The sequence below is a fragment of the Cyanistes caeruleus genome, chromosome 5 (assembly GCF_971803275.1).
Source record: "Cyanistes caeruleus chromosome 5, bCyaCae1.hap1.1, whole genome shotgun sequence".
In the NCBI taxonomy this organism is placed as follows: domain Eukaryota; kingdom Metazoa; phylum Chordata; class Aves; order Passeriformes; family Paridae; genus Cyanistes; species Cyanistes caeruleus.
Genome location: NC_141705.1, coordinates 6,099,177 through 6,125,290, shown reverse-complemented (window position 1 = coordinate 6,125,290; position 26,114 = coordinate 6,099,177). Strand labels below are relative to the sequence as shown.

At 44.7% G+C, this 26,114-nt stretch overlaps 2 protein-coding genes and 1 long non-coding RNA gene across 14 annotated transcripts in view; 1 reads left to right on the top strand and 2 right to left on the bottom strand.

Moving 5' to 3' along the window:
- Positions 1-587: 587 nt before the first annotated feature.
- LOC147652894 (uncharacterized) lies at positions 588-1,374 on the bottom strand. The gene is made up of 2 exons (XR_015287506.1): positions 1,320-1,374; positions 588-724 (listed from the first exon to the last, which is right to left on the bottom strand). It is a non-coding gene; the product is annotated as an uncharacterized LOC147652894 (long non-coding RNA).
- On the top strand, positions 1,244-3,721 carry MRPL35 (mitochondrial ribosomal protein L35). The gene is made up of 4 exons (XM_086891416.1): positions 1,244-1,311; positions 1,406-1,556; positions 2,983-3,127; positions 3,365-3,721. Exons 1-4 carry the CDS (start codon positions 1,275-1,277, stop codon positions 3,551-3,553), a joined length of 522 nt encoding a protein of 173 aa, XP_086747542.1. The 5' UTR covers positions 1,244-1,274; the 3' UTR covers positions 3,554-3,721.
- Positions 3,722-7,798: 4,077 nt separating this feature from the next.
- REEP1 (receptor accessory protein 1) overlaps positions 7,799-26,114 on the bottom strand; it is a 64,139-nt gene continuing 45,823 nt past the window's right edge. For 9 of the 12 annotated variants that reach the window (XM_086891409.1, XM_023925693.2, XM_023925691.2 and 6 more), the window contains 4 exons: positions 25,614-25,782; positions 19,245-19,280; positions 10,917-11,056; positions 7,799-8,910 (listed from right to left, as the gene is read on the bottom strand). In XM_086891409.1, coding sequence (XP_086747535.1) covers positions 8,839-8,910; positions 10,917-11,056; positions 19,245-19,280; positions 25,614-25,782 — 417 coding nt within the window. In that variant the 3' untranslated portion in view covers positions 7,799-8,838. Of the gene's footprint in view, positions 8,911-10,916; positions 11,057-15,080; positions 18,370-19,244; positions 19,281-25,613; positions 25,783-26,114 lie in introns of those variants that run through there. The other 3 variants (XM_086891407.1, XM_086891406.1, XM_086891404.1) reach the window with 3 other exon arrangements.

The following is a 26,114-nucleotide window of genomic DNA, read 5'->3' as shown; positions in this document are numbered from 1 at the left end:
CTCGCGTGGCCAATGGGAGGGCGGGGTGGGCCGCGCGACGCCTGAGGGGCGGGGTGGTGCCGGCGCGCGGGGACGCGTGCGCGGAGAAGGGCTCGCGCCTTCCGGGGAGCCTGCGGACAGGCGGGACGGAATAGAGCGAAATAAAACAAAAATGAAAATCACGGAATGGGTGAGGTTGGAAAGAACCACAATTGGTCATCTGATTCAACCTCCCTGCTTAAGTAGGGTCATCCTAGAGTACATGGCAGAGGATTGCAACGAGACAGCTCTGGAATATCTCCAGTGAGGGGACTGCAACGCCCTCTCTGGGCAATCTGCCCCGGTGCTCGGTCACTGCACTGGGAAGTTCTTCCTCGTGTTCAGGTGAAACTTCCTGGGCATCATCAACTTCTGCCCATTCCCTCTTATCCCATTGCGCAGCAGCACCGAGCAGAGCCTGACCCCTGCTCTGAGCACTGACAGGATGCAAATAAATTCAGGCACTGATGGACATTGATCGCGTCCCCTCAGGCGTCTCTTCCCGAGGCTGAACATCCCCAGCTCTCTCAGCCTTTCCTCAGGAAAGAGATGCTCCAGTCCCTCCAGTCTGAATGTAACACAGCACATTTTATAGCATTTATCAACAATTCACGGCTGTAATCTTTTACAGATCGCTCATAAACCTCTGGTTCAGTGCTCTCAGAAGTCATTTTTATCTCATCCTTCAACCAGTCCGGCCAGACTCCTGAAGAGAAAAAAAAATCATAATACATCAATAATGTCCACAATGAGTTAAATCCTCTTGGTGGGGTTTTTAGGGGACTTTGGTAACAGGCTGCAAAGCCCCTGGGGCAGAGGGTCAGTGTGTGCCGGTCACCAGAGGTGACGGCTGCTCGGGGGGAAGGAGCGGGAGCGGGCCGGTTCGGGATCCCGGGCCGGTGTGAGATCTCGGGGCCGGTGCGGGGTCCCGGGCCGGTGTGAGATTCCGGGGCTGTGCGGGGTCCCGGGGCCGGTGTGAGATTCCGGGGCTGTGCGGGGTCCCGGGGCAGGTGCGGGATCCCGGGCAGGTGCGGGGTCCCGGGGCCGGTGCGGGGTCCCGGGGCCGGTGCGGGGTCCCGGGGCAGGTGCGGGATCCCGGGGCCGGTGCGGGGTCCCGGGGCCGGTGCGGGGTCCCGGGGCAGGTGCGGGATCCCGGGGCAGCTGAGGGATCCCGGGCCGGTGCGGGGTCCCGGGGCCGGTGTGGCCGCAGCCCCGTGGGCGGGACCCGGCGCGGCCCCGCCCGGCGCAGCGTGGCCATGGCGGCGGCGGCGGCGGCGCGCGGGGCCCTGGCGGGTCGGTACCGGGGCGGTGTCGGGGTGGTTTCGGTGCTGGGGCTGGGGGTGTCTGGCTGGGACGTTTGTGCTGAGGCTTCCCCGTGTTCCCGCAGGGATCTTGCGGCGCTGGGCCCCCCGCGCGCTCCCGCTCTGCGGCCCCTCCGCTCGCTGCGTCGGGCACGCAGCGGCCCCGGCCCCGCTCTGGACCCCGCGGCTGCTCGGCGAGAACCGGCCCCGGGCAGGGACCCCCTCGGTGCTCAGCAGGTGCGCGGCTTCTCCCTGGTGCAAAAAACTCTTAAAAAGGGTTTCAGATATATATTGAGGAGTTTCTATATGTGTTATATATATGTACTTAATATATGTTTTTATTTGTATACCTTATATGTTTTGTATGTATTGTATTGTTTAATAGAAATAATTTAAAATGCATTTATATTAAAATGTATTTATGCATAAATACATTTAAGAACATACATTTTATTCTACTGCATGTATATTACATAATATTTAATACACTGAATTTATGTAGCCTATAACATATATAATATATAATTTATTGTTGTGTGTATTAATGTTATATTGTTAATATATATATAATTATATATATAATATATTAACATATTATGTTTTATATTTAATGATACAACGCTATTTCATATAACATATACAATATGTGTAGTATATATGTTGAACAGATACAGATATAAATATTATAGAATCATAGGTTGGAAACTGCCTCTAAGATCATCAAGCCCAACCCTTAGACCGGCATTGCCAAGGCCACCACTAAATCATGTCCCCAAGTGCCACATCAGCACAGATTTTACATCCCTCCAGGGATGGTGACTTTACCATTGCCCTGGGCAGCCTGTGCCAGTGCTTTACAACTGCTTCTGTGAAGAAAGTTTTCCCTAAAGTCAATCTAAATCTCCCCTGGCAAAACTTGGGGCCATTTTCTCTTGTCCCGTTGTTTGTTTCCTGGGAGAAGAGATTAACCCCATCCCCCATATATATTTATATATAAGATAGATAGATAAGATAGATAGATGGATAGATAGATAGATAGATAGATAGATAGATAGATAGATAGATAGATAGATAGATAGATAGACAGACAGATGCACACATGTATAATGTATAAACTGCAGTCTGACACTCTTGGGCACCTTGGCACTCTGCAATGGGTCTGTGTTAGCCCCAGAGCCTCTCACTTCAGTCACCATTAATGCTTGGAGTAGGAGGCAAATTAGGATATTCTTTGCAGCCATATTTTACAATTAGGCTTGTACTCACTACTGTTTCTCTTGCTGCTGGGGGGTGTTGGACTAGTTACAAGGTCCCTTGCAACTCAAACTATTTTGTGATTAATATTCTAAAAGTAATTTCTGAATCCAAGTAACAGCGGAATATTGGCTTCTGAGTGTTTGACTGCTTTTAGTAGATTTAAAAAAAAAAAAAGCTCTGTGTGGAACAATGAGTTTGAGTCCAGCCCTGCAGTTGGTATCCTACACCCATTAGGTGCTGTGCTGTAATATTAGAGGAATCCTTGTTACCCTTCAAACAAGCCACAGCCCTTCTGATCTCTCTATGCGTGTATGTGTGATAAAGGCAATGATTACTTTTAGAAAAAGGTGTTTCATTCCTGTTCTGTTTTCCTCCCTGATTTGGGGTTGGTTTGGTTTTTTTTCAGTGTCACACCTTTACTTCCAAGCTTACTCCAGCAGCCAGCGAGGACCCTCACCTACTGCAGCTTACGGAAAGGAAAGAGGAAAAGTGTGAAATCTGTGGTCAAAAGGTTCCTCCGGTTGCACAATGGCCTCTGGGTTAGGAGAAAGGTGAGATTTTTTGGATAATGAGAGCCTGTTCTTTACAGTCGGTGTAAAGTGTAATTGTTTACCTTCCTTGGGAGAGACAATGGTTGGTGTGGAAGTTAAAAAAAGCTCTGTGGAGAGACTCCTGTTTTCCTGAAAGTGGGGGATTTGTCTAGGTTTGCTGAGCAGTGTGGCTGTGTTTGTGTATTTGCAGTGACCTGCTAAGAAATGGGGTTTTTTGTGTGTGTTTTCTCCTGACAGTCTGGTTATAAGAAGAGGTTGTGGAAGAAGTCAGCTGCCCGGAAGAAGCGTTTGAGGGAGTTAGTGTTGTGCACGAGGACACAGTGTAAACTCCTGGATAAAATGACCACTTCCTTCTGGAAAAGGAGGAACTGGTACATTGATGATCCCTTCCAGAAGTACCACGACCGCACAAATCTTCGTGTGTAGAAATCTTGGGTTTGCACATCTCTAGGAAAGGGGGTGTGGTCATGTGGCATGGTCTGGATTTTGGAATGTACATCTCTAATGCCTGTACTTTTTTTAAATAAACATGTGCATATCATCTGAGCAGAATTATGGGAATCAATGACCACAATAAAGGAAAACTCGAATTTATCTTCAACTGCAGTTTGTGTTTTACTTAGCAGAGGTCAGTCTGGTCACCCACACATTCTGATGTCTGGTTGTTTCCTGTGGTTGTCTGACATGGAGGAACACACTAAACAGCACCAAAAGTGAAAAATTCAACATATTTAGTCTTATTTTTTTAAAATAAGTATGTTTAAATAACCCCATAATCTTATTTTTGTGTATCCATAGTTACTGGTGGCTCACTGAATGGAGTCTTCTGGGGAAGAGGACAGGGGAGAGCAGAACCCATCTCAGCATTGTTGCCTGTCACAATAACACACTTGCCTTGTGTCCCTGCTAGAAAGTGTAGGGAAAAAAGCCAACACAAATCAGAGTTTCACAGCTACATGCTGGTTTTATAACTAATTTTAAAGTGTACTGGCCCCCATCTGTCATTGCAGGACTCACATTTTGTGTCATCTGTTGATTTTTGAGTAGCCAAATCTATTCTTTGTGTCCTACATGACATCCTTAGGCAGACAAGTCAGAGTAATTTGTTTATTTTTCCTTTAAGCCTAACTACACCTTGCACTGCACGTTCCTGGTCACACATAAATGGACCAAACCCAGGGATTTATCATGGGGGCTGTTTGGAGCGAGCAGATCAACTAGCAAACTAGCAAAAACCCTGTTTTTGCTAAGGGTTGGATCAGATGTTTTCTCTACAAAGCTGATACTCCAGAAAGGATATGAAAGCAGTACTTTAGCATTCCCTGATAACCCGTTTTTGAGCAGACAGTCCCTGGTAGCCTGTATAGCAGAGGGGGTTTGCTGTACAAGGCTGTAGCATTGCAATGAATTCACTAGTTACTCAGAGTGTTCAGTAGCTGTATTTTGTTCTTTTTCCAGTTCATGATACAGAAAGTTCTGAAGGACATGCAGCACTTAGTGAATACATCTATATACAGTCAGCCAGAATTCAGATAAAAATAATACAGCAATCAAAGTGATTATTCTGGCCTGCCAGATACATTGAACAGACTAAAGATGTTTTTGTTTTTGTTTTTAATAAAGAAAAGATTAAGACTTTATTCAAGATGTATATCAAGCAGTATAACAAAACCAGCAAAACATCAACCTTTGGAATACTGTTGTAATGGCCGTCCTTGTGAGGCATCAAGTGTACCATTGTATCACAGACCTTTTCTACCCATCACAGGAAAGAAATCACACCAAGTGCACAATTATGAGCCTTAAATAGTTTGTCTAAATGCAAATCCCAACGTGTTCTCTGCTAGTTCAAATGTGCTGGATGCAAAACAGGTACCTGAAACTAACAGCAAAAGGGAGACTGTGGGTGAGGAGCACAAGGGTTCATCACAACACGAGGACTTGCCAGCAGCCAGAGGCAGCAGGTTGTTTACAGAAGGAGCATCATCTCTCTCCAAGTGGCTTTCTCCCTCCTAGCAGGAATAAACTGCCTGATTTTCTTTCCTTCTGTGCTGGGTTTGCACTTCCACAAGGTTTTTGGGCTGATTCATTCCAGGATGACAAGGACACACGTGAAGTCTGTCTTGTTTTTGATGGGATCCTGATTCAGCAGTTGATGACCACTGGAGCTGCACTGACACTGACCCTTACAGCAGGAGAGGAGGCACAGAGGGCTGCACTGGGCTGCTCCAGGCTTATTCTCTTCATAAGAGAGTGAGTTTATGGTAAATTGGGGAGGTCATTCACAGGCTTGTTTACCACAGACCATCTCCAGCTGCAGTTTCCTTCCCCTCAGCCTCAATTTTACATTCTTAAAATAATGCATGTTTCATTGGAGCCTTGGGATGGGTAAAGGCCACTTCCTAGAGCTGGCCTGTTCTCTTCAGAGTTCCAATCTCATAGCCCTCCCTGATATGGGAGCTGAGAACTGCTCCTTTCCAACACATGCCTAGGAAGCATCCATCTATCCATCCATCCATCCATCCATCCATCCATTCATCCATCCATCCATCCATCCATCCATCCATCCATCCATCATCCATCCATCCATCATCCATCCATCATCCATCCATCCATCCATCCATCCATCATCCATCCATCATCCATCCATCCATCATCCATCCATCCATCCATCCATCCATCCATCCATCCATCATCCATCCATCATCCATCCATCCATCCATCCATCTATCATCCATCCATCATCCATCCATCCATCATCCATCCATCATCCATCCATCCATCATCCATCCATCCATCCATCATCCATCCATCATCCATCCATCATCCATCCATCCATCCATCCATCCATCCATCCATCCATCCATCCATCCATCCATCATCCATCCATCATCCATCCATCATCCATCCATCCATCATCCATCCATCATCCATCCATCATCCATCCATCCATCCTTCCATCCATCCTTCCACCCTTCCATCCATCCATCCATCCATCCATCCATCCATCCATCCATCATCCATCCATCCATCCATCATCCATCCATCCATCCATCCATCCATCCATCCATCCTCCATCCATCATCCATCCATCCATCATCCATCCATCCATCCATCCATCCATCCATCCATCCATCCATCCATCCATCCATCCATCCATCCTCCATCCATCATCCATCCATCATCCATCCATCCATCCATCCACCCATCCATCCATCCATCCATCCCTGCCTCCTCTCCCGTGCCGGGTTCTGCACACCCTGCTTTGCCAGGAGGGGTCAGCAGCAGCGCAGGAAGTCGAGTCACCGAACCGTGCTCGCTTTGGCAGAGGCTCCAGAGAAAAGCTGGAACAAAAGACTTCTCGGGTGGCGTTTATCCGGAATGAACGCACGCAGCCCTAACTCTGAACTGACAGACTTGGGGCAGCCCCTGTAAACAACCTGTGCGAGGAAGGTGAGGAATCAAAGCGAGTGGCCGTTCTCGTCTGTACAGAACACTGGAGCACAAGGAGCACGAGTGCACGAGGTCAGGCATTCACATGTCTGTCTATTTATACACAAATATACAGCTCCGTTGATAATACATTTCTTCTTTTCCAGAGATATGAAAAGGTTTATTTTTCTCATTTATACAGTGAATGTTTTGAGAGATATAAGGCAACTCCCTTGTCAACATTTCACCTCAGCACTTAAGAAATGCTAAACAGTCAAGTTTACAGTAAAACAGCAGATTAGACGCACATTAAATAGTTTTAGTGAGAATCAATGTTAATACGGCGTGTCTGAGACTAGAACTTGTCAGATGTTATGCAGTTCTACGTTGTTGGGGTTATTTGGCATAAGTGAGTGCAAACTTGTCAGCTTCTTTTTTCTTACAGCAGCCCATTGCATAGCAGGGAAACATGGCTTGCTTGCAACAGGATTTTATTTTCTGCTAACAGTGCAGGCAGTTTTCCTATTTCTTTTTAATGTTAGCCAAAAGAAATCAAATAAACTCTAAAGCTGCTTAGAAGTAAAATATATAAGCTTAGCTTCTCAAAGCTTTTGCTGAGTATCTTCCAGGGACCGACTGTTCTGTAACTGCTCTTTAGACAGGTTTGTTTGGTTTTTTTTTAATTTACTTTCTGAAGAATTTTTTTAAAATTTGCAAAATATGACTGAATCAGCACATGTAAAGGAAATAAAATTCTCAGGTAATGAGGCCAAATACTGTGGCAGACACAGGAAATACCTGCTTGCTTTTTCCATTTCCGAGCCAGGTCAGATAAACATTTCTGTGTGTGCGTTAATTTATTTCTTTCTTTCCCACACATGTAGGAAGCTGTGGGGGTGACCCCAAGGATCCACCAGATGGGCAGCTGGGATATGGATGCATGCCCAGCAGAGAAATGGTTTCAAAGGCCACTTCAGAGTTATCTCTGAGCCTGGCACACTCCAGCTGGATGTTGGCACCCTGGGCTGCTGCACCTGAGCCAGATGAACAGTGACACCATCGATCCCCTGTGCTGATCCACTGGTGATGGCACATCCTACATAATGCTAAATGCTTTGCTAGTCTATGTGACAGGTCTGAGAGCAAACACAAAGGGTCACGTAATTAACTTATGTGTGAATCTCACATGCTCAACACTTACAAGAGACACCAACTTGAAGCACAAATACACAAACCCTACCATGTCTTCCTCTTCTTTAATATTTCTCATTTATATATGGATACAAATACATCACTCCATCTGGTTCTTGTGGTTCTAACCAAACTCCAGGCTTCAAAAAGCAGCTCAGACCCAGCACCCTCCTCTGCTCATGCAAGCACCCTCAGCAGCAGAGCAGAATGCTGGGACTGGCACTGTTGCAGAAGGGGAGAAAGGTGTGCTTTCCCCTGGAAATGCATCACTAAAGCAATTCTAATTTCTGTTGCTGCAGCTTGCTCAAACCTGGCTTGCTCACACTTTACAACTCTCAGTAGAACATTGGCCACAAATGGTGGGATTTAGCTCTTCTACACATCATTTTCCACAAAATACTCTCCTGGCTCAGGCTGATCAAAATTAGGACTCCCCCTTCATTACATCACTGGAACCATTTTTTTTTCTCTTGCACATCACTTCCTCATCTTCTGTAAGTGGTTCTGTCTCTGTGGGTTTAGCACAATGATTTTCTCAGAGCATGTGATTTACTTGCAGAAAAACACAATTACAGCTCAGCTTTTGCTAACAAATCTTGGACATTTTGTATAGTCAAAGTACTTTGACATTTGTTACATCATTCACAGTCTTGAGGAGGAAGGGAGGAAAGAGAAATCCATAGGTTCTGCAAATCCACTTCATCCATGATAAAGCCATAAATAAATACGCTGTCAATGTAGCATCATGAATAACTGATTATTGTTGTTTCCACTGGGCATTCACAGAGCAAGAGCTATGCAGACACAAATGAAACTGTAAATGTACACTGTGGGTGGGTGCATACTCTGCAAACCAAACCAGGACCCCTCACCTGCAGGTGCCTGCCAGACTGTCCTACCCACGTCAGGGACAAACACCAGCAGCGTGTCACAGAAGGGTGCGGAGAGAGGAGGGAGAAAGGCCATGTCTACAGTGCTGTACATCAAAGCACATCCATCCCACTGCTGTTTCCTATGTTATGAATGAGTAGCTCTTTAAGGCAGAAGAGAGACATTCTGTGGATATTGGTGCTATCGGCTCATTGCACTCACATTGTTTCAGTGGCAGAGGACGAGGTACTTTTCTTCCTGAAGCGAGGTCTAAGGGTCCTAGGCGGTGCCTGCAGAAAAGCAAGACAAGATGTTAGAGGCATAGCAGAAAAAATCTTTTCTTTCCTTACAACTCACCCATCTTTATGGGACCTCTGTGACAAGGATCCCGTTCCACACATGAAATAATGCAGAAGTTTTGGCCCTGAAGATCAGTAATGAATGGCCAGATGAGGACTAATCTCTTTAAGGAACCTGTTGTATACCCAGGTTACATCAACACCTTCCACTCTGGTGCTTGGTTAGAGGTGTGGCTAAAGATTGCTAATAACAGTTGAAAGAGCCAGGTCAAACTGGTGTCATTTGCAGCAGCTCATGGATCTGGAGATCAAACTGGTGGCAGGGATCCAGCTCTGGTGTCTCCCAGCCCATCCTGCCCTGTCCAACCCCTCCACAGCTCCTCGGAGGGTACAGCTCACAGCATTACAAAGCTGTAGGGTTTCTCAAGGTGAAACACATTGGGCCTATAATTCTCACGAGGTAGAATTTTAAGAATTTTAAGGCAGGTCCTTAAAATCACCTGCTCACTTGGGAAAGAGGCCAGACAAAATCTGTTGAAATTATTTTAGAAACCAGCTATTGGAATTCTGCCTTGTAGTCAGCTGGTGCAGAGTTTTACAAGAAGCCCTGACTGCCCAGGAGGAGGCAGACCAACTCCATGAATTTGGTTTCCTGTGGTTAACCCTGTTCTCCAGACTCAGACAGACATTAGTTAGGCTAAACAAATGAAAGGAAAAGCCCCAATCTGCAGTGTCTTCTTCTTTCAGAAGAGTTCTGGTGTGGCATTGTGTCTCATGAGATTAACAACAAGAAACAGCTATCAGATGTTGTAACAGAGCATGGATTCTCAGTGTGGAGCATCAACTAACACTGCAAGGTGTGGTAGGCTCTTCTATTCCAGTTACATAAATATCCAAAGCCTCGTTTTCTTAATAGCATTAACCTGTATTTACCTGTAAGAGCCCGACAGGACCAAAGAGAGGACTTTGTAATTTCTGTTTTATAGGACTTTCAAACCCAAGACTGTGCCATGTTTCTGCATTCCCATGATGCAGCAAGGTATAAATATTCATATAGACAAGGGACTGAAGCACAGTGAGGTTTTGTTCAGACTCCACCTAAATCTCTATTTTTTTCCAGCTTGACCATAAACCAAAGTAGTTTCTCACAGAGATGGGATTAATCCAACATTTCACCCCATCTTCCAAGCCTGGAATCTTACCCCAGTTCTCCACGGTGAATCCCCAACAGCACAACAGATCTGGATGGGATGGCTGTGCCCAGAAAGCACAGCTGGGGCAGAGGTGAGGAGCAAAGCTGCTATGCATGGCAGTGATGGATCCCACACAACACCCGACTCCATAGCTGCTGGCTCCAAGTTCTCTCTGTAAACCAGGAGCCCAGGGACACAGAGCAGCACCTCCCACAGCTTGGGAGAAGGCTGATCTTTGGGAAACCACGTGGCTCTTAAAGCTGTCATTAACTGCACAGCCAAAACTCTTAAATGGGGCATGAACAGCTCTGCCTCCTTTGGGAGGCCACTGGACAGCTCTGGGAGTAGCTGGAGAGGCTGCACCTTCCCATGGCTAGAACAGAGCAGCCCAGATTTTGGTGAAAGCCCCCACAGGTAGGACAACCCAGCAGAAAGGATTGTGCCTGCTGACCAAACCACACCATTCTGCTCCCTCACACTGAGACAAGGGAAGGAGGGAACAAACTCAGCTTCCCACAGGTAGAGATCTCAGCTGCTGGCTGTGGCTCCATCCACCCTGCCCAGATCTGCAAGGAGTCTTTGCCTACAGCATTTCCCGCAGGGGTTTTATTTCCTACATAACATAATTTGCTAAAATTTTGGCAAATCACAGAGTGAGACCTGCATTTCCCTTAGTTCTTTTGTTGTCATGAAGTAAAGTGTATTTAGTGAGTTTAGACCAAAGAGAGGTGTTTGTTCAGTTGAAGATTCCAGTTGAAGAATCGAGGAATGTCAGAAGGAGGAGCCTTGACAATATGGAAGTACCTCAAGGGGTTGATCCTTCTTTTTGGGTCTTTTGTTCATGGATGCACAATCGTTCTCTTCATCATCTGAGAACACTGAGCCTTTTGTTTCACAGTTTGTCTCAGGTGGCTTCTCATACCTAATGTCCACACTTATTTCACCTATTTAACACAGCCATTTGCAGCCTAAATGTGAACACACGGAATGAGGAAATCAGTGATAGTTTGATTCACACAAACATCACTCACTGCAAAGCCATGCATCTTCCAGAGATTAATAGACAGAAGAGTCACACATCACACTCTAATAATAGCAGCTGTGGGGTTAGAAATCAGAAGGCTCTTGTTTACAAAGCCATTATAAAGTCTATTTTGATTATTTTACAGGGAATTGAGACTAAATTCACAGCTTCTGATGTTTGTGAGGTTGACACTAGAAAGAGATTTTTTTGTTTGTTTGCTCAGGGATAAACAAAATAACTAATTTCTTGAATTGCTGGTTCCATCCATAGCTCCTGCATCTACTGCTTCCTCTAGAAGGCTCCAAATGGGTGTTGAAGTCCTCTGGTAAGCACAGAGAGACCTGCCTGGGACGCAGAAATGGGAAACAGTAGCACTTACAGACTTGAAACTGAGAGTGGTCAAGGCAATCACTCAATCTGAGATCCACTGAAGTTCACAAAAAGCTTCTCCAGGCATTGAATGGACCCTCAGCTAGTGGGTTGTTTGCTGGAAAACCAGAGCAGGGAAAAGTTTCTCTTCTGTCGCTCTGGAGTAAATGTGGAGGAGCATTAGCTCTGCTGATGGACCTGAAGGCAATTTATTGCCCTGTAACTACAGACCACAAACACTTGGTGGTTCTTATCCTTGTAAATTATGTCACAATCTTTGTGGGACTGGTCGTGTTACACAACACAATCCATTTGCTGCCTAAATACAGACAGTAAATGAGTAAATGACAGTATTTTTATGACCAGTCCAAAGCAAGAGGTACAGAAGAGGAAACTCAACATGACCAAGTTTCCTGCTCTCCATAGTTTCTTACCATCAGGGCTGGAGGTTTCTCTGTTTAACTGAGAGGGCTTTTTTGATTCCAAAACACAGTAGGAGTGGAACTATTTGCTGTTTAGGTGGTACTAGTCAGAATTACTGGGTTGATACTTTGTTGTGGGAATACACATAGAAATAATGCTCTGTGCTTCTTGTGTCAGCCTATCTGTAAGAGTCTGCTGGACCAAAGACTAAACCCCAAAGACCGAAACCAATGTGTTCCTAAACATCTAATACTTACTAATTTTACTTATTAATCCATTTAGATTCTTAAAGCCCAAAAGAACTGAATTCTTTGACAGCTCTTTCAGTTGGGTAACAGACAGAGGGGAAATGATTTGGCTACAGCAATACCACAAGTCATGAGCAGGTCACTGGGGCTCTCTCCAGTGCCAAACTAAAGTCAGCAGCTCTCAGCCCACAGGATGCAGCTGCTGCTCGAGACAGCAGCCTGTGAACACCATCTCTGCCCACTGACCCTGTGTTTCTACCCCTTTATCATCATTCACATGGGCAGGCTGGAAGACACCACTGCAGGTTTTCAGGAAGAGCTGGAAATTGACTTTTTCCCCAGCTGTACTGACAATGTTGATAGTCACGCTGCAGAGAGGCCCAGGATAATGCTGAAATGTTTTTCTTCTATGTAGAACAGTAGTGTGAAAACTGCACTGTGCAGAGAATTAAATGTTCTCTAGACCACATGGCAAAATAGTACAGAAACATTTTGGTTTACTATTTTATCCCTCCACTTGGGAAGTGATCTACCCAGGAGCAGCCTAGCTTAGACCCTCTTGGATGGGGAAGCTGTTCTTTGCTGCCTGCCTAAGCCAAATCAAAATTTAGTCAAACTTAGTAGAAGTGGGTCAGGACTTCTTTTAATGGTGTCACTGAGGTTTACAGAGTGGCACAACAACACATTTCCAGCCATGTGCCACTGAGAGCAGACAGGGACTTTCACCAGGGAAAACTGCTCTGAATGGGACAGGATGGAGGAGAACCAGAGTTAGGGTGCTCAGTGACCAGTGAGAAGACACTGGCTGCTGAGGCTGAGTGGATAGAATAATGAAAATATGCCCTGCTCCCATCCTACAACCAGACACTCCACAGGAAAAGGAGACAGAAGGAACCTTCAGTCTGATAATGCTTCTGTGAATCCCACAGTTTTGCAGCATACATTGCTTTCTTCATTACTGCTCTCTCTCTTTAATTAGATGCAAAGGGCAAAAAAGGGCAAAAAAGATACCCAGGGAGCTCTGCCACCCATGTCACCTCCAAAGCAGGCACAGTCTCCTGCAGGCTTTTCCATTCTCCCCATCAGTCCAAGCATCACATCCATGTCTTGAAGCTGCTTCCATGAAGATCAAGAGGAGAGCTCAGCCTCCAAACTGGCACATACTGCTTTGATCCCTGCAGCTGAGAGGTCTGTAAAGTTCACTGGAAGTTGGGATGGTGCCCTCTTCTTCCCTGCTCCACATCATTGTGAATGGGACACTGAAAACCAGCCAAATGGGAACAGTTTTGCTTCAGTCTCACTGAACTGGAAAAAGGAAGAAGATGGGCTATTCCAGGCTTTTCCACTACTTTTCTGGCCACTGATGAGAACAGATCTTGAATACACATGGCACTTTCCTTGAGACCTGGAATAAGAAGGGAGCATTCCCTGCCCATCTTGCCTTGGACTTCTGTATTGTGAGCAACCCAAGCTCGTATTGATCTGCCAGACTTTGGGGTGCCAGACTTTGTCCCATGTTTGTGGAAACATTCTGCTGTTGTGGGATGGCAGAGAACTCATCTCTGAAGAGTGGCTGCTATGGGAGCCCCATCTCTGAAATTCCTCTTTTTTTGTGAATATAGTGATGACATGATAAAAAACTGGATTTCTGACACCAAGAGAATGAGTAAAAACATAAAGCAGGGGGTTAACCAGAAAAACAAACACACATAAGGAACTGGTGAGAAAGGAGATGAATGTCTAAAGTGAATGAAAGGGTTCTGGGACAACAGAACTTGTTACCACAGAAGGTAAAGATTGAGGAGCAAAACATGTTGTCAGGGCTGGAGCCTGTTTTGAGGACAGCACTCGGCCTAGGGTGACCTCCTGTATGTTTCTAAGAGCCATGTTTATGATCTGAGGCTGCAGGGCCCCAGGTCACTATCAGATGTCCCAAAGTAGCAGAGTCAGCAGTGTGCACTGCTCCAGGGAAGCAGCCAAGAACCCCAGGGGCTGTCAGAGCCAGGAGGTGGCTGTGTGAAAACGTGGATCGTACACCAGGCCTTTGCCTGACTCTGTTTGGGAGACTCTCACTCCCCATCCCAGGGCAGGCTGTGTTTTAGGTGTCTCCACCTGTTACATTTATGGCTCCACATCTTTGTGTGAAGGGGCTGAACTGCTGCAGAAGTGGGAAATGGGCTGGTGCCAGGACTAAAGCTGCTGCTGCCTCTTGCAAACACCTTTTCAGTGCACAGACCAGATTACAGTCCTCTCTCCACTAAAGCAAGACAGAATAATCCAACTATAAACAGTCTAAGGAAATGGATCCCTTAATTCCAGTTCCTATCATTCCATCATAATTCCTCCCAAGGGAACTGATACAGCCAACACATTGTGTGGGAAGCCCTGAAAATGGGCACATTTCATGTTAAAGTAGATGTTTGAGTGCTCTGCAGGGTTGGGATCGGAGCTGTTAATGCACCTCAGGGAACAACCCAGCACGGACCAGGAAATGCAGGGCCAAATCATTGCAATCTTTGATCTCTGTGATTCAACAAGGCTAAGAAATTTCACTTGAAAAACTCTTTCTACAGCAATATCTGGGATTCAGTAGAGTGATGGTTTTTTCATCAATCACTTGGTTCAGACTCTGGTCCATGCTGCCATGTAAATATGTAGCAAACTCCTACGGATTTTCATGACTACAACAAAAGTCAGGACCTGGTCCACTCTAATTGCAAGTGAACAAATTACTTTGATCTAGATCCTCTGAAAAATCTGGACTCTTAAGTACAGTTACAGTGGGAATCAGGCAACTTTGACATTGGACCTCCCCTTATTTTTCTAGGCACAATACTTCTTTCTCCCATCACTTTAATTCCTCAGGAGCAATGGGGAAAACCAGAGTCACACACTACACAAACCAAGAGTGAGGTATTGTATTATTGTAATGGAAGGTGAAGTCTCTCCAAAGTTAAGCCTTTCCAGGGGATCATTCATATAAAGAGGTTTGCACACCACTTAATAAGCACAGGAGAACAGATATTTATTATACGATGGCCATCAGCTTCTTTCCCCTGCAACAAAGATAAATTCACCATCATTTTCAAAAGACATTGACCCAAGTCCTGTACTTCCCCAGCAGTTTTCATTGCCAAACCAAGGAGTTAGGAGCAGCCAACTATACCAGCACACACTGCCCAGGAGCCACCAAACAGAGGCAGACATCCTTTCCAAAGCTGGAGTCAAATGCAACCAAAGCAAACAAGCCTAATCACATCAACAAAGTCATCCGTTAATGAAAACACATCCCACAAATGAGTGAGTTGTTAAGTGCTAGTCTATTCCAAACACCTCGGAGGAAAATTCATGCAATCTGTAACACTTACATCAGAGTCCCATAATATTTACATAGAGAAAAAGAAAGAATAAACTGTTAGGAGAAAACATCTGGGTGCAGAGGGGGAAGGAACATTGTTTCAGAACACAGAAATATTCATCTTTGCTTTTATCATATCTGTCATTCAGATGGAGTTTATTAAAGAACAATTAATGTTTTAACTTTCTGCTGGTAAAATGCAAATGTACTTTAAAACTATTGATTTCCCGTGAAATTTCTTCCCTGAAATAACCAAAATAAATAAGAAACTATTTTTAAATCTTGAAAATAAATCACAAATTTCTATTCAGAAACACCAGTGCAAAGTGGTGCAAACCAGCCCTGTAAAAATTTGCTTCAGTATTTAGAAAAGGGAAATTTTAAGGAAGAAAATGCCTAGAGCAACAGAAAATTGTTGTTTGTTCTTTAAGTTCAATAAGGTTAAAAAATATCCCCCAAATGAGAGCTGGAAGCAAAACTGGCTAAGATCCAAAATAAAACCACCTACACCATTTAATTGAATTCGTTCAGAGATGTACAATCAGGCCCCTTGACACAAAGTCAATTAGTGTTTTTAAAGCACTTTCCACTGTAATAACTCATGTGTGCTTCTTAGCATACCACAAAGAAGGGGTTGGATTCAGCCAATAGACCAATAATGTGATTTGTTTAAAGCACAATTAAGTGGATGTCCCATGGAGAACCTTGGTCAGCTGCACTGCTGGATGTGTGTGATCTGTCACCTTGTGGAGCACAACCCTGCAGTGCACACTCAACACAGACCATTCATCACTAATGTCCCTGCACATTCCTTACACTGCCTGAGGCTTCTGATCAGCATTTTAGTATTAAATGCCCCCTCAAGTACTTGCCGTCCCAAAAATTCTCCTCATACATAGCTGATTCTTCAATTCATGATAGATAAATTTATTCTCTGCAATAATTAAAATGGTTTCTCCCTCTCAACCATGCCCCAGATCTTTGCAACAGCACCTAAGAGATGTTAGTTGAGAGAACACCACCAAACATAATTTTGTTACTTCTTAAATGCCAGTCACAAGCAAGATTGTTTAATATCGAACAGCATTTAAGCATTTGCCAAGCACTGCCAAAAGACAAATAGATATCCCTGGAGATTTTCACTCTGTCCTCTCTGAAAGGGAAAAAGAGTTCTTACATAATTGTACCATTGTTCCTGAATGCTGCAGCCTGACTTTCCACAGAACACAAAGGAGATAAATCAGAAACTTGGGTGAACACCTGGAAGGAGCTTCACCAGCAAAGGCCTGGCCCCAGACAAAAGCAAGAGGAGCTGGCATAGGATTTCTCAAAAAGATGTGCTGGAGTACATCTGTCAAACAGGATTGTATTTTAGTGAAGCTGCCCAGAGCAGAGGATGAATGTCCTGAATTGCATCAATGCTTTGTCATGTGCAGACCGTGAGGCTGGTGGGAGTGATCCAGCTGGGCAGGAAAGGGCTCTCCTGTGGAGCCAACAGCTTCAGCACAGAGAAACCCACCACTGCTGCCAGGGACAGTCCTGCTCCAGAGGAGAGGAACCCAGCAGCAGCCAGCCCAGAACCACTGCTGCCAGGGACAGTCCAGCTCAGGGGGCTCAGGCTGTGCTGCAGAAATGCACAGCCCATGGCAGCTGCAGGCCTCATCCTCAGGACACCTTCTCTCCAGATATCATCTAGGGAGCAGAATGCTTGCACTTTTGCTCCACCAGCCTGTGCTTTCCTAAGAGCTGTGGAGGTTTCTGTGAGTCAGACAGTGAGATAATTGAGCTTTACCTGCAAGAGCATTAAGGCAACTGTTCATGCCAAAAAGACTGCACCAAGGCTCTAAAGCAGTGAATAGTAATATCCCTGCTTGAGGAAAAGACTTGACTATCTGCCCATTTAGATTATAAACTCTTTGGAAATGAGAACTGTTAATGATGGGACTCTGAAATTGACTACACAAAAGTTTGCACCAAGAAAAGATGAGTGCCAATAGCTCAAGGCAACTTAGTCCTAGCTAAACAAAATTAAATTCTCTCTTCCCCCAGCTTTTTGTGGCACTGAAAAATGTTCACATGATGTAGTCAGCTCTCCAGGCTACCAAAGATGCACTTACAAAGGAGCATTTTAATGGCAGGCCACTGTCTGAGGGTGCATTAATGCATCTATTGCCTTGGAGACAGAGAAAGGGCAGCCTGTGGAGACAGAATGAACCCTCTATGACATAGAGCCTTGGCACATCCCTATTGACATGGTCTAAGGGACTGGATTATATTGGAGAGGGGGGCAGGAACAGTAAATCAAGCCGATGTGAATGACAGGGTACACAAATTCAACAAGATCAAAATTACATGGGGTCCAATTCATAAACATATTGGACTGTTTGCTGCCTTAGCATCCTTAAATGACTTTCCTAAGATTACCTCATGACTGTTAAGGCTATAAGGATTCAGTGATTCTTTTTATAAATAACACTTTGAAGTGAAATCCATAAAATAGGTTTAGGCTAAAATTAGAAGGATTCTAATAAAATGCCTTGTGAATACAAGCGTTTCATGGTTGTTTCAACAGATACCACCTTAAACATGTTTCATTGCCCTGCACAATGGCACATCCAACCAGAAAAGGAAGCGTAACAAATCAAATATGGGTGGGTTTGCCACCCATGCAGGGTGCAAGGAGGCTGTGTCAGGCTGGAACCATCAGCCTCCAAGCACCAGCACTGCACAGGGCTCTGGCACCAGGGGCAGGGCTGTGGGAAGGCACAGGTGGCTGCAGCACGGTGGCAGCACTGTGATCCTTCAGTCCTTCTGCTGCTGCCTCCAGGTTGGTGACTGTGCAAAATAAACAAAAAGCACATGAGATGAGAAGAAAAGGAGTTACAAAGGTCTTTTTCTTCCACCAACATGAGACACTGCCAGTCTGTATTTCTTTTTTCTCCCCAGACAAGCTGCTTGGCAGTCCCATCCTCTGGCATGCCCAAATTGGAGTTCTCCCACTCCTTTCATCTGTCACTGGTTAAAAATGCAGAAGTGACATGTCTGGGCTCTTAGCAACCCAGCTAACTGGCACAGCACTGAAAAGACCACCGGCAGCTAAACCATTCACTGCACCCTGATGTCTGGAAACACAGAAAATGCTGGGGACAGTGGGGACATTTTTCAAAAATGCTTCTACCAGAGACTGAATCAGAAAGAGTCAGCTCAAGCCTATTTTGTCATAGCAGGGTCTGCTGCTAGGATTTGCTATGTACCCTGCTCACCACAAAAACAAACGTCCTCCCCGCCAATGGAGAGACATGTGCCAATCCTTAGGGAACACAGCAAAACAGGGCTGGGACTGAGTTCATTGCTCTTGCTGCATTCCCAGAGGATTTACACCAGCACTGGGGGACACGGGGCAGAGGAGTTACACTGCACAGCAAGGACATGGCACATCCTCTAGGAGAGAAAGGAATGAAGTTCTTCTCCAGAGAAACAATCTCCATCCTTGGATAACACAGGTCAGTATGGTGAGAAGCACTGAAGTCCTGGCCATCAGCACACACGCAGCTCCCAAACCTGCTCACAGCCTGGCCTTCCCCTGCTTTGTTCCCCTGGTGTTAGGAGACACAGTGAGCAAGAGCATCAGGAGCAAGCCAGGCTTGGGGAATGCAGCCATGCCCAAAGGGGATGCATGGATACCAGGACACAGGAAATCCAGCACTCACCTCTGAGGAGTCGGCATACTGAGCAACACGTGCACACTGAAAGAGGAGCTGAGCATTAGGAACTCATCAGGTGAAGCCACTCACTCTTAGAAAACACTGGGCACCATTTTGCAGTGGACTTCAAGGCCCTCATGTGCACAGGGAGATGAGTGTCTCCACTGACCAGCATGGAGCACAGACTCAGGAATGTGCCTCTTCCCTGGCTGTGTCCATATGGGTGTTAAGGGAGGGATTAGGTCCAGCTCCTTGGCACTGTTCTCAGACCACTGAACAAAAGTCACTCCTGACTGGAGGGACCTGGGAGAGTGGATAAGCAATGGGAGCATGGATGCATAACACAATAACAAATGCAGGGTGTAATACTGGGATTTGTAAGGCTGTGTGCCTGGGTTTTTTCAGTAGGCTTAGAATTCTTGTAGAAGTCTGGCTGCTGCAAGCACTCACACAGCTTCTAAGTAAAACTATCCATACATGCCAGACCTTCCTAAACTATCAGGGTCCTACAGGAATTAATATCCTGATGGAATTGCCATAAGAATGAAAGCAACTGATGAAATTGCATTGCACCCTTCAGTGAAAGTAGGTGATTCAAAACTGTTCATGAACATGTAAAGTTTACAGCTTCATCTTGAGCACAGTTTGTGTTCCAGGAAATAGCCTAAATTTCCAGTTTGAGCCTTTCAATTTAACACAGTGTTAAATCAATGACTCCACATTAAAGAAAGTTTTTGAAGAAGCCAAAGGTTTGAGCTCTGTGTGATTTTTTTTAGTTATGGTTATCCTGCACTGGAGACACAGGAAGTTCTTCCATAGTTCCAAAGTTATTCTAAAGCAGCACTATTGAAAATAAATGCTGTCTGTCCCTTGTATTCTGGCCTCCACCTTCCTTGTCCCATTGATGTCTGTGCTGCTGCTCTCCACTGGCTTGAGAATCTGACCCAGGTCAAGAGCAACATGGAAGGAAGGGATAGCATTTAACTTGAAGCAATTCCTTGACTGGGGTCAGCATGTAAAAATAAGATTTAAATGTATCCAAAGGAAAAGACAGATGGGCCAGAGGCAAGCAGCGGGGTTACACTCTTTTAGTTAGTTTTAGTGGTGTTGGACACTCTTTTAGTGGGAGTCCAACACTGGCAGGATGCTGCTGTGAAACTGTGGGCTACCTCAAGAGATCTGCTGCGAGTTCAGCCTCTGATTTTACACAGAAGGAAGCTGATCACTGTTTTATAACAGTTTATTCTCTGGGAGTTCAGACAACATATATCTGGGTTGTTCTCACAGATCTTTCTCACTGATGGGGACTGAATACCCAAACACATCCTGACTACTGACGCTCCTTCGCCTTTGTCCTGTGCTGCAAAGCCTTTGGTACTTCAGCACAAGACCAAAAAAACAGCTTTGATTCTCTCCTGCTCAGAGGAATGGAGAGTATCAGAAAGCACACTGTCCATTTCTGCTTGGAAACCATTCCAGATAAGAATGATCTTAGCGTGGGACAAGCTTAAGCAGAAAGAACACTGGGTTTGGGCAATACAGAGGGTGGCTCCATTATTTGTGATCCTCTGCCCCAGGCAGCATCAGCTCTGTACACTGACTGTCCTGTGATGTAACACAAATTAAGGCAATGTGATAAGGTTAAGAAGTGCAAAAGCTCCTGTTAATAAAGACAAGTCTTGATGTGGATTGTTACTGGACATTTGCCAGAACAACAGATTCCCTTGAAAAATATTTGGAAATACTGTTCTGGAATTTATAGTTTTCCATAACAATGCATAGCCACATGACATTTAGAGTTCCTGAAGGAAAGGGTCAGTTCTGCCTGTGGAAAAAAGAGCAAGTTGGAACAGGCATTGAAGTAAAATGTCACAGTCCATCATCTGGGTGCCATGACAATGAACTGAAAAATGCTGAACCAAGAATGAAGTGAAAAATCAGACAAAGAGGTGGTGGGCCTGCTGTGTGGAGGAAGGGGATCACTGTGTGTCCTTGGTGCCCATCAAAGAAAGGTGTGCACATTTCCCTGGAGCTGCTGCCTCATGGGATGTGCAGCTACCCACAAACCATGGCAAAAGCAGCCTCTGCCTCTTCATGTCATCTGGGTGTGGCTTTTGGCTGGGTGTGAGGAGGAGGAGAAGGGTCTTTCTGTGGGATGTGTGTGAACACACCTAGAGCCCACTGTGTGCTGAGCTGTCCCACCCCTGTGAGGGACCATGCTCACAGCAGAGCTGCACTATGCACAGGCACCACTGAAAGGGTGCAAAGACAGCAAAAGGTAGAAGAGGAAAAAAAGTAGCAAAGGGTAGAGGAATAGGAGCAATTCTCCATGCCTCAAAAGCAGCTCTTGCTTATTCTATTTCTTGGCCTCATAAGACACTCTTCAGCAGGCAAAAAAATCCTTCCCTGTATCTGCATGAGGTCGTTAAAAAATGCCAAGCTCTTCACATAGTACTTTGTGTCAAGAGGGGATTCAAAGAATCACAAATACCTCTAAGCAGCACCATTCACATTACAAAAATAACAACAGTGGAAACAAAATGGACTGAGTGTTTCTGCAGCCTGGTCCTGCAGCCAAATTTTGGCCACAGCCCACTGGTGTCAGGAGAGCCTTTTCACATGCTTCAGTGGGCTTGGAAACATGCCCAAGAGTTGTGAAACCAGAACCTGAACCACTGCTGGTGCTCACAGAGGGACTGGGGGGTTTAATATCAACAAAACTGAATTTTAGCTCTCCCTTCCTGGTGCAGGAAAGACAACAGACCTCTCTCTATCCCCCTGTTTTTCCAAATCACTTTCTTTCAGATACCACATCTGCTCTTAAACATGGTCACACAACAGGACCAGCAACACCAAGGACCACACGAGGTCTGTCTGTGTTTCCATTGCTCAGGGAATGGGACCCATATAAACAACTCTAAGCTCAACCTAAAGAGCCCTCTCTTCTCTTTGCCTCACGGCTCTAAGTCAGAGTATGCTTCCGTATGCCATTTGTTCTGCACCAAAGCTGACTTGAGGAACTTCCAATTCCTGGCCTCTTGATCTCATATCTCACTGAAAATCTCCCAAAACAGAGATCTTAGAGGTTTCCAGTAAGGCAGGTTGACACATTGATTCAAACTAAAAATAATCCCTCAAAAATATTACAAGAAAGTATTTTTAATCTGCAACAAAATCAAGATTTCTTTCTCTGAGTTCACCACTCTCTACTACTGGACAGTTTGAGTAGCCAGAGCTGGGCTGCTCCATCACCTTGTCATCAAAACAGATTATGGGCTAACAGAATCACAGCATGGTGTGGGTTGGAAGGGACCTCAAAGCTCATCTTGTTCCATCCCCACTGCCATGGGCAGGGACACCTTCCATTAGACCAGGTTTCTCCAAGCCTCACCCAGCCTGGCTTTGGGCACTTCCAGGTATGCTAGCTATCAGCTGCAACTGAAGTTCCCCTGATAACATCATGATAATGAAAATAGTAACAACAATAATATAAACCCCAGAGAGACTCTATTCAGCATAAAAGAGCAAAGATCAGTGCCTGAGGAAGGGACCACCACAGTGCAAAGCCACCACTTCTAGCTGGTATTTACAGCAGACCCAAGTGGGGTCAGCTCCCAGCTGACAGGGATTTAACTTTTATTGGCTAATTTAGTTAACATGCATTTTTATGTTCAGCCATCATTGTTCCAGCTATACCTTAATTATAACTACATGAGTTTCAGAGCTCTCATCAAGAAGGGATGGTGGTTTTGGTCTGCTTGTCTTTCCTGAGTGCTTAATCTAAAATTCTATAGTAGTGAGGCTATTACCACTCAGAAACTGAGCTCTGCTGTCTTGTCAGTCAAAGAAAACGCACCAGGTAAGAGCATGGCTCTGTGTTCTTCACTGTGAACATAATCTTTAAGTCCAGCCCTCAGCTAATTCCCTTAATTAACACGGTCACAAAGAGATCAAGGAGCAGACACAATTCTAGCTGGCAGCAGTCAAGGACAATCAACATAAGCCTTCTTTGGAATTATATAAAACTTCAGGGTTTTGGGGGGAATCATTAGCCTCCTATTTTAAGGTTTTTCTTAGAACACTGGGAATAAAGCACTCACAGAAGGAAAGGGTACAATGTTTCTTTTTGTGTTGGTTCATTTTCTAATGTTGCTAACATAATTTGTTAGGGACTAGGATAGAAGGAAAAAAGAGAGGAAAATACCTCTAAAAAGAAAAAAAATCTAAACAAAAATATCTGCTTGAAGTCTACTTTGGGTAACAGGTCGCTGATGTAAGAGGTGATAGAGCATCAGGAAAACAGAAGCAGATTCTGTAATTCTTAAGAAAAGTTGCCTGTTGAAAATGTCAACACCTTCATGCCAAACACGTAGTCTGGGTCATTTTTGCTGACTCCATCTGATGCCACATTGAATATGTCCCACAATCTCTAAAGCAGGTAACAAAAAGAGGAATTCAATGTTTCTGTGAGGCAGTGGGGACATCTGACAGGGACATTTATGCCATCTGAGGGTTTTGAGACAGGAGAAAGAGCTGTGTGTCTGCTCTTCTGTAGTGACTGCTCATGCACATTCTCACATTTGCATATATTACATATTCATATAGAACACTAATGGGCAGAGGCAAATTCTGTCTGTCCCTTTCTTATGTCCAGCTCTCTAACTGAACAAATATGAAAGGTGGAATAATGGAACTATGTCTGGGCTTGGTGTGCCTGGAGCAGTGTCACGTCAGCAGAACATGGCACTCACAGTGTGACACAGTTTGGTTGACACATTACAGTCTTACACACACACACATGACAGCTGACTGATCAATTCTCCCCTCCAGACATTCTGACCACATGCAAAATGGTGCCCACATGAAACAGCACAAAGACTGGAGAGACCAGAACTGTATCCTTCACTTTAAAGCAAAGCTCATGGCTGGAGTTTCCCACCAGCTGCAAGAGGAGTCTGTTTGTATTCTCTGCAGGTGGAGAATTAGGCACCTCAATGACATCACCAAGTGAGATGGGACAGATAGAGGTCTTGGAAGATTTTGCAAATTTGTGCAGTTTACATTTAAAAAAACAAATAAATAAAATCTCAAATTACTTGAATCCAAAAATTTTTGATGAACACTTAGGCTGAGTTCTAAAAGTTTACAAACATTTTTTCAGAAATTCAGTCTGAGAGATCCTTGTACACTATGGATACCAGACCAAAATAAAAAACTCTTGTGTCTTCAGAAGGGGTTTGTGGCCAAGTGAGCTGACTTAACTGTCTCAAAAGCAAAACTACAAAGGCTGCTCTACTCAATTAAGTGGAATTAAGATAACTAAATTATGGTTTCTTTGTAGCACTATCTATTTTGGTCTAAATATGTGATTTTTTAAAAGACTTTTATATTCTGTGTGTGAACACCTTATTTCCAGATTGATTACTTCAAGAGAAGTATACACAAGACATTACATAAAGATGAGAATAAAACCACTGTACACCAACATTTCAGTTTACCCATAAAGAAAATGTATTCAACAGATAATATTAAAAAAAAGGAGAAGTCTGATTCACAGAATTTGTAAAAGGTTTGAAGGATACTCTTTAGGAAAGATGAACAAGACATTTCTAATACCATTCCAAAACTAAAGCAAATTAGAAGGGGTAGCAACTACCCAGGCTTGAAACACTGCAAGTGTTTGCACAGACCTCAACACACACAAGTTGAAACTGCTGAATTTCTGACTTGCCAGCATATGTTTCACAAGCTACCAAGTGTAATACGCCTGCAACTTTCCATGGCTTCTCATCACAGCACTGGAGTCAAGTGATCTTTGGTGGTGTGTGGGAATCCCAGGAGCCATCTGGTGCCACCTGCTTGGGATAACCCTCCGTGTCTCAATTTTTGAGACCTAATCTGCAAAGCTATCTCCAATTAAATGTTTTGGATTTGGACTCAAAAATATTTCTTTAACCAAACTTGAAATAAATTTTTTAACTGAATCCTAAGGAATGGATCTTACTTACAGCATATTTCTTGCCTTTGTTCTTTCAGAATTAGAAAACAAACATTGCCCTTAGGAGACACGTGTTTTACAGCATGACTTGCAGCCCCCAGCCCAACTCTCCAGCTCAGGTTTCAAAGACAGAGTCTGGCTTCTCTGCATGCTCAAGTCCCATCCTTTGTACCAGCCAGGAATAGTAATCATCAAATGATGATGCTGTTTTTTTTTCTCCTAAGTGCCAGGAGAGTCAACAGCAAGTCTGTGTCCTGTGAACCCTGGTATGTGCTGCCTGCAGTGTCTGTTTCTCTCTGTTCCTGCCAAGGGCATGACTTCATTGAACAGTGTGATATTCCAGACAACACAACACTGAAAATAACACTGGCACTTACCTGAGCTGCCAGTGCCTTCTGATGCACTTCTGGATGGTTTTGGGTGGCTCTGTTTGCTACTTGTTCGTACAGTGACCGAAGGAGGAACAGTGCTGCTGCTGTCTCCACGAATCGTTGAGAGATCCTGCATGCTAAAGCTCCGTAGTCTCTCAGACAGGGCTCCCTGTCCCTAGTTAAACAAGCAAATAAAGGACACAAAGTTAGATCCAATATTCTGAGACCTTTTTTTCTCCCTTGCTCCTTGACATCCATCAGGACAATAGGAAGAGAAGAAAATTGTGTGGTCCAGTAACTTAGAGATGACAAAAATGTGTTGCTAAAAGCATCATTCCCTCTCTTGGCTCTTCCTTTTGGAGTGGTTCCATGGCAAACATCACTGATTCTTCATTGCAGTGATCTGAGTACAGAGCAGCCTTGGCCACGTGTAAAGGAGCAGGATGTTGTATCTTTCTAGTAGAGTACTTTTCTTCACTAGGAATGAGTCAAACAGATGCTTGGCTT

Excerpts from the sequence above, each read along its gene's own strand:
- MRPL35 (XM_086891416.1), top strand. The coding sequence starts at position 1,275 with ATGGCGGCGGCGGCGGCGGCGCGCGGGGCCCTGGCGG. Across the intron at positions 1,557-2,982 it reads ACCCCCTCGGTGCTCAGCAG|TGTCACACCTTTACTTCCAA; the intron begins GTGCGCGGCTTC and ends GTTTTTTTTCAG. Across the intron at positions 3,128-3,364 it reads GCCTCTGGGTTAGGAGAAAG|TCTGGTTATAAGAAGAGGTT; the intron begins GTGAGATTTTTT and ends TTCTCCTGACAG.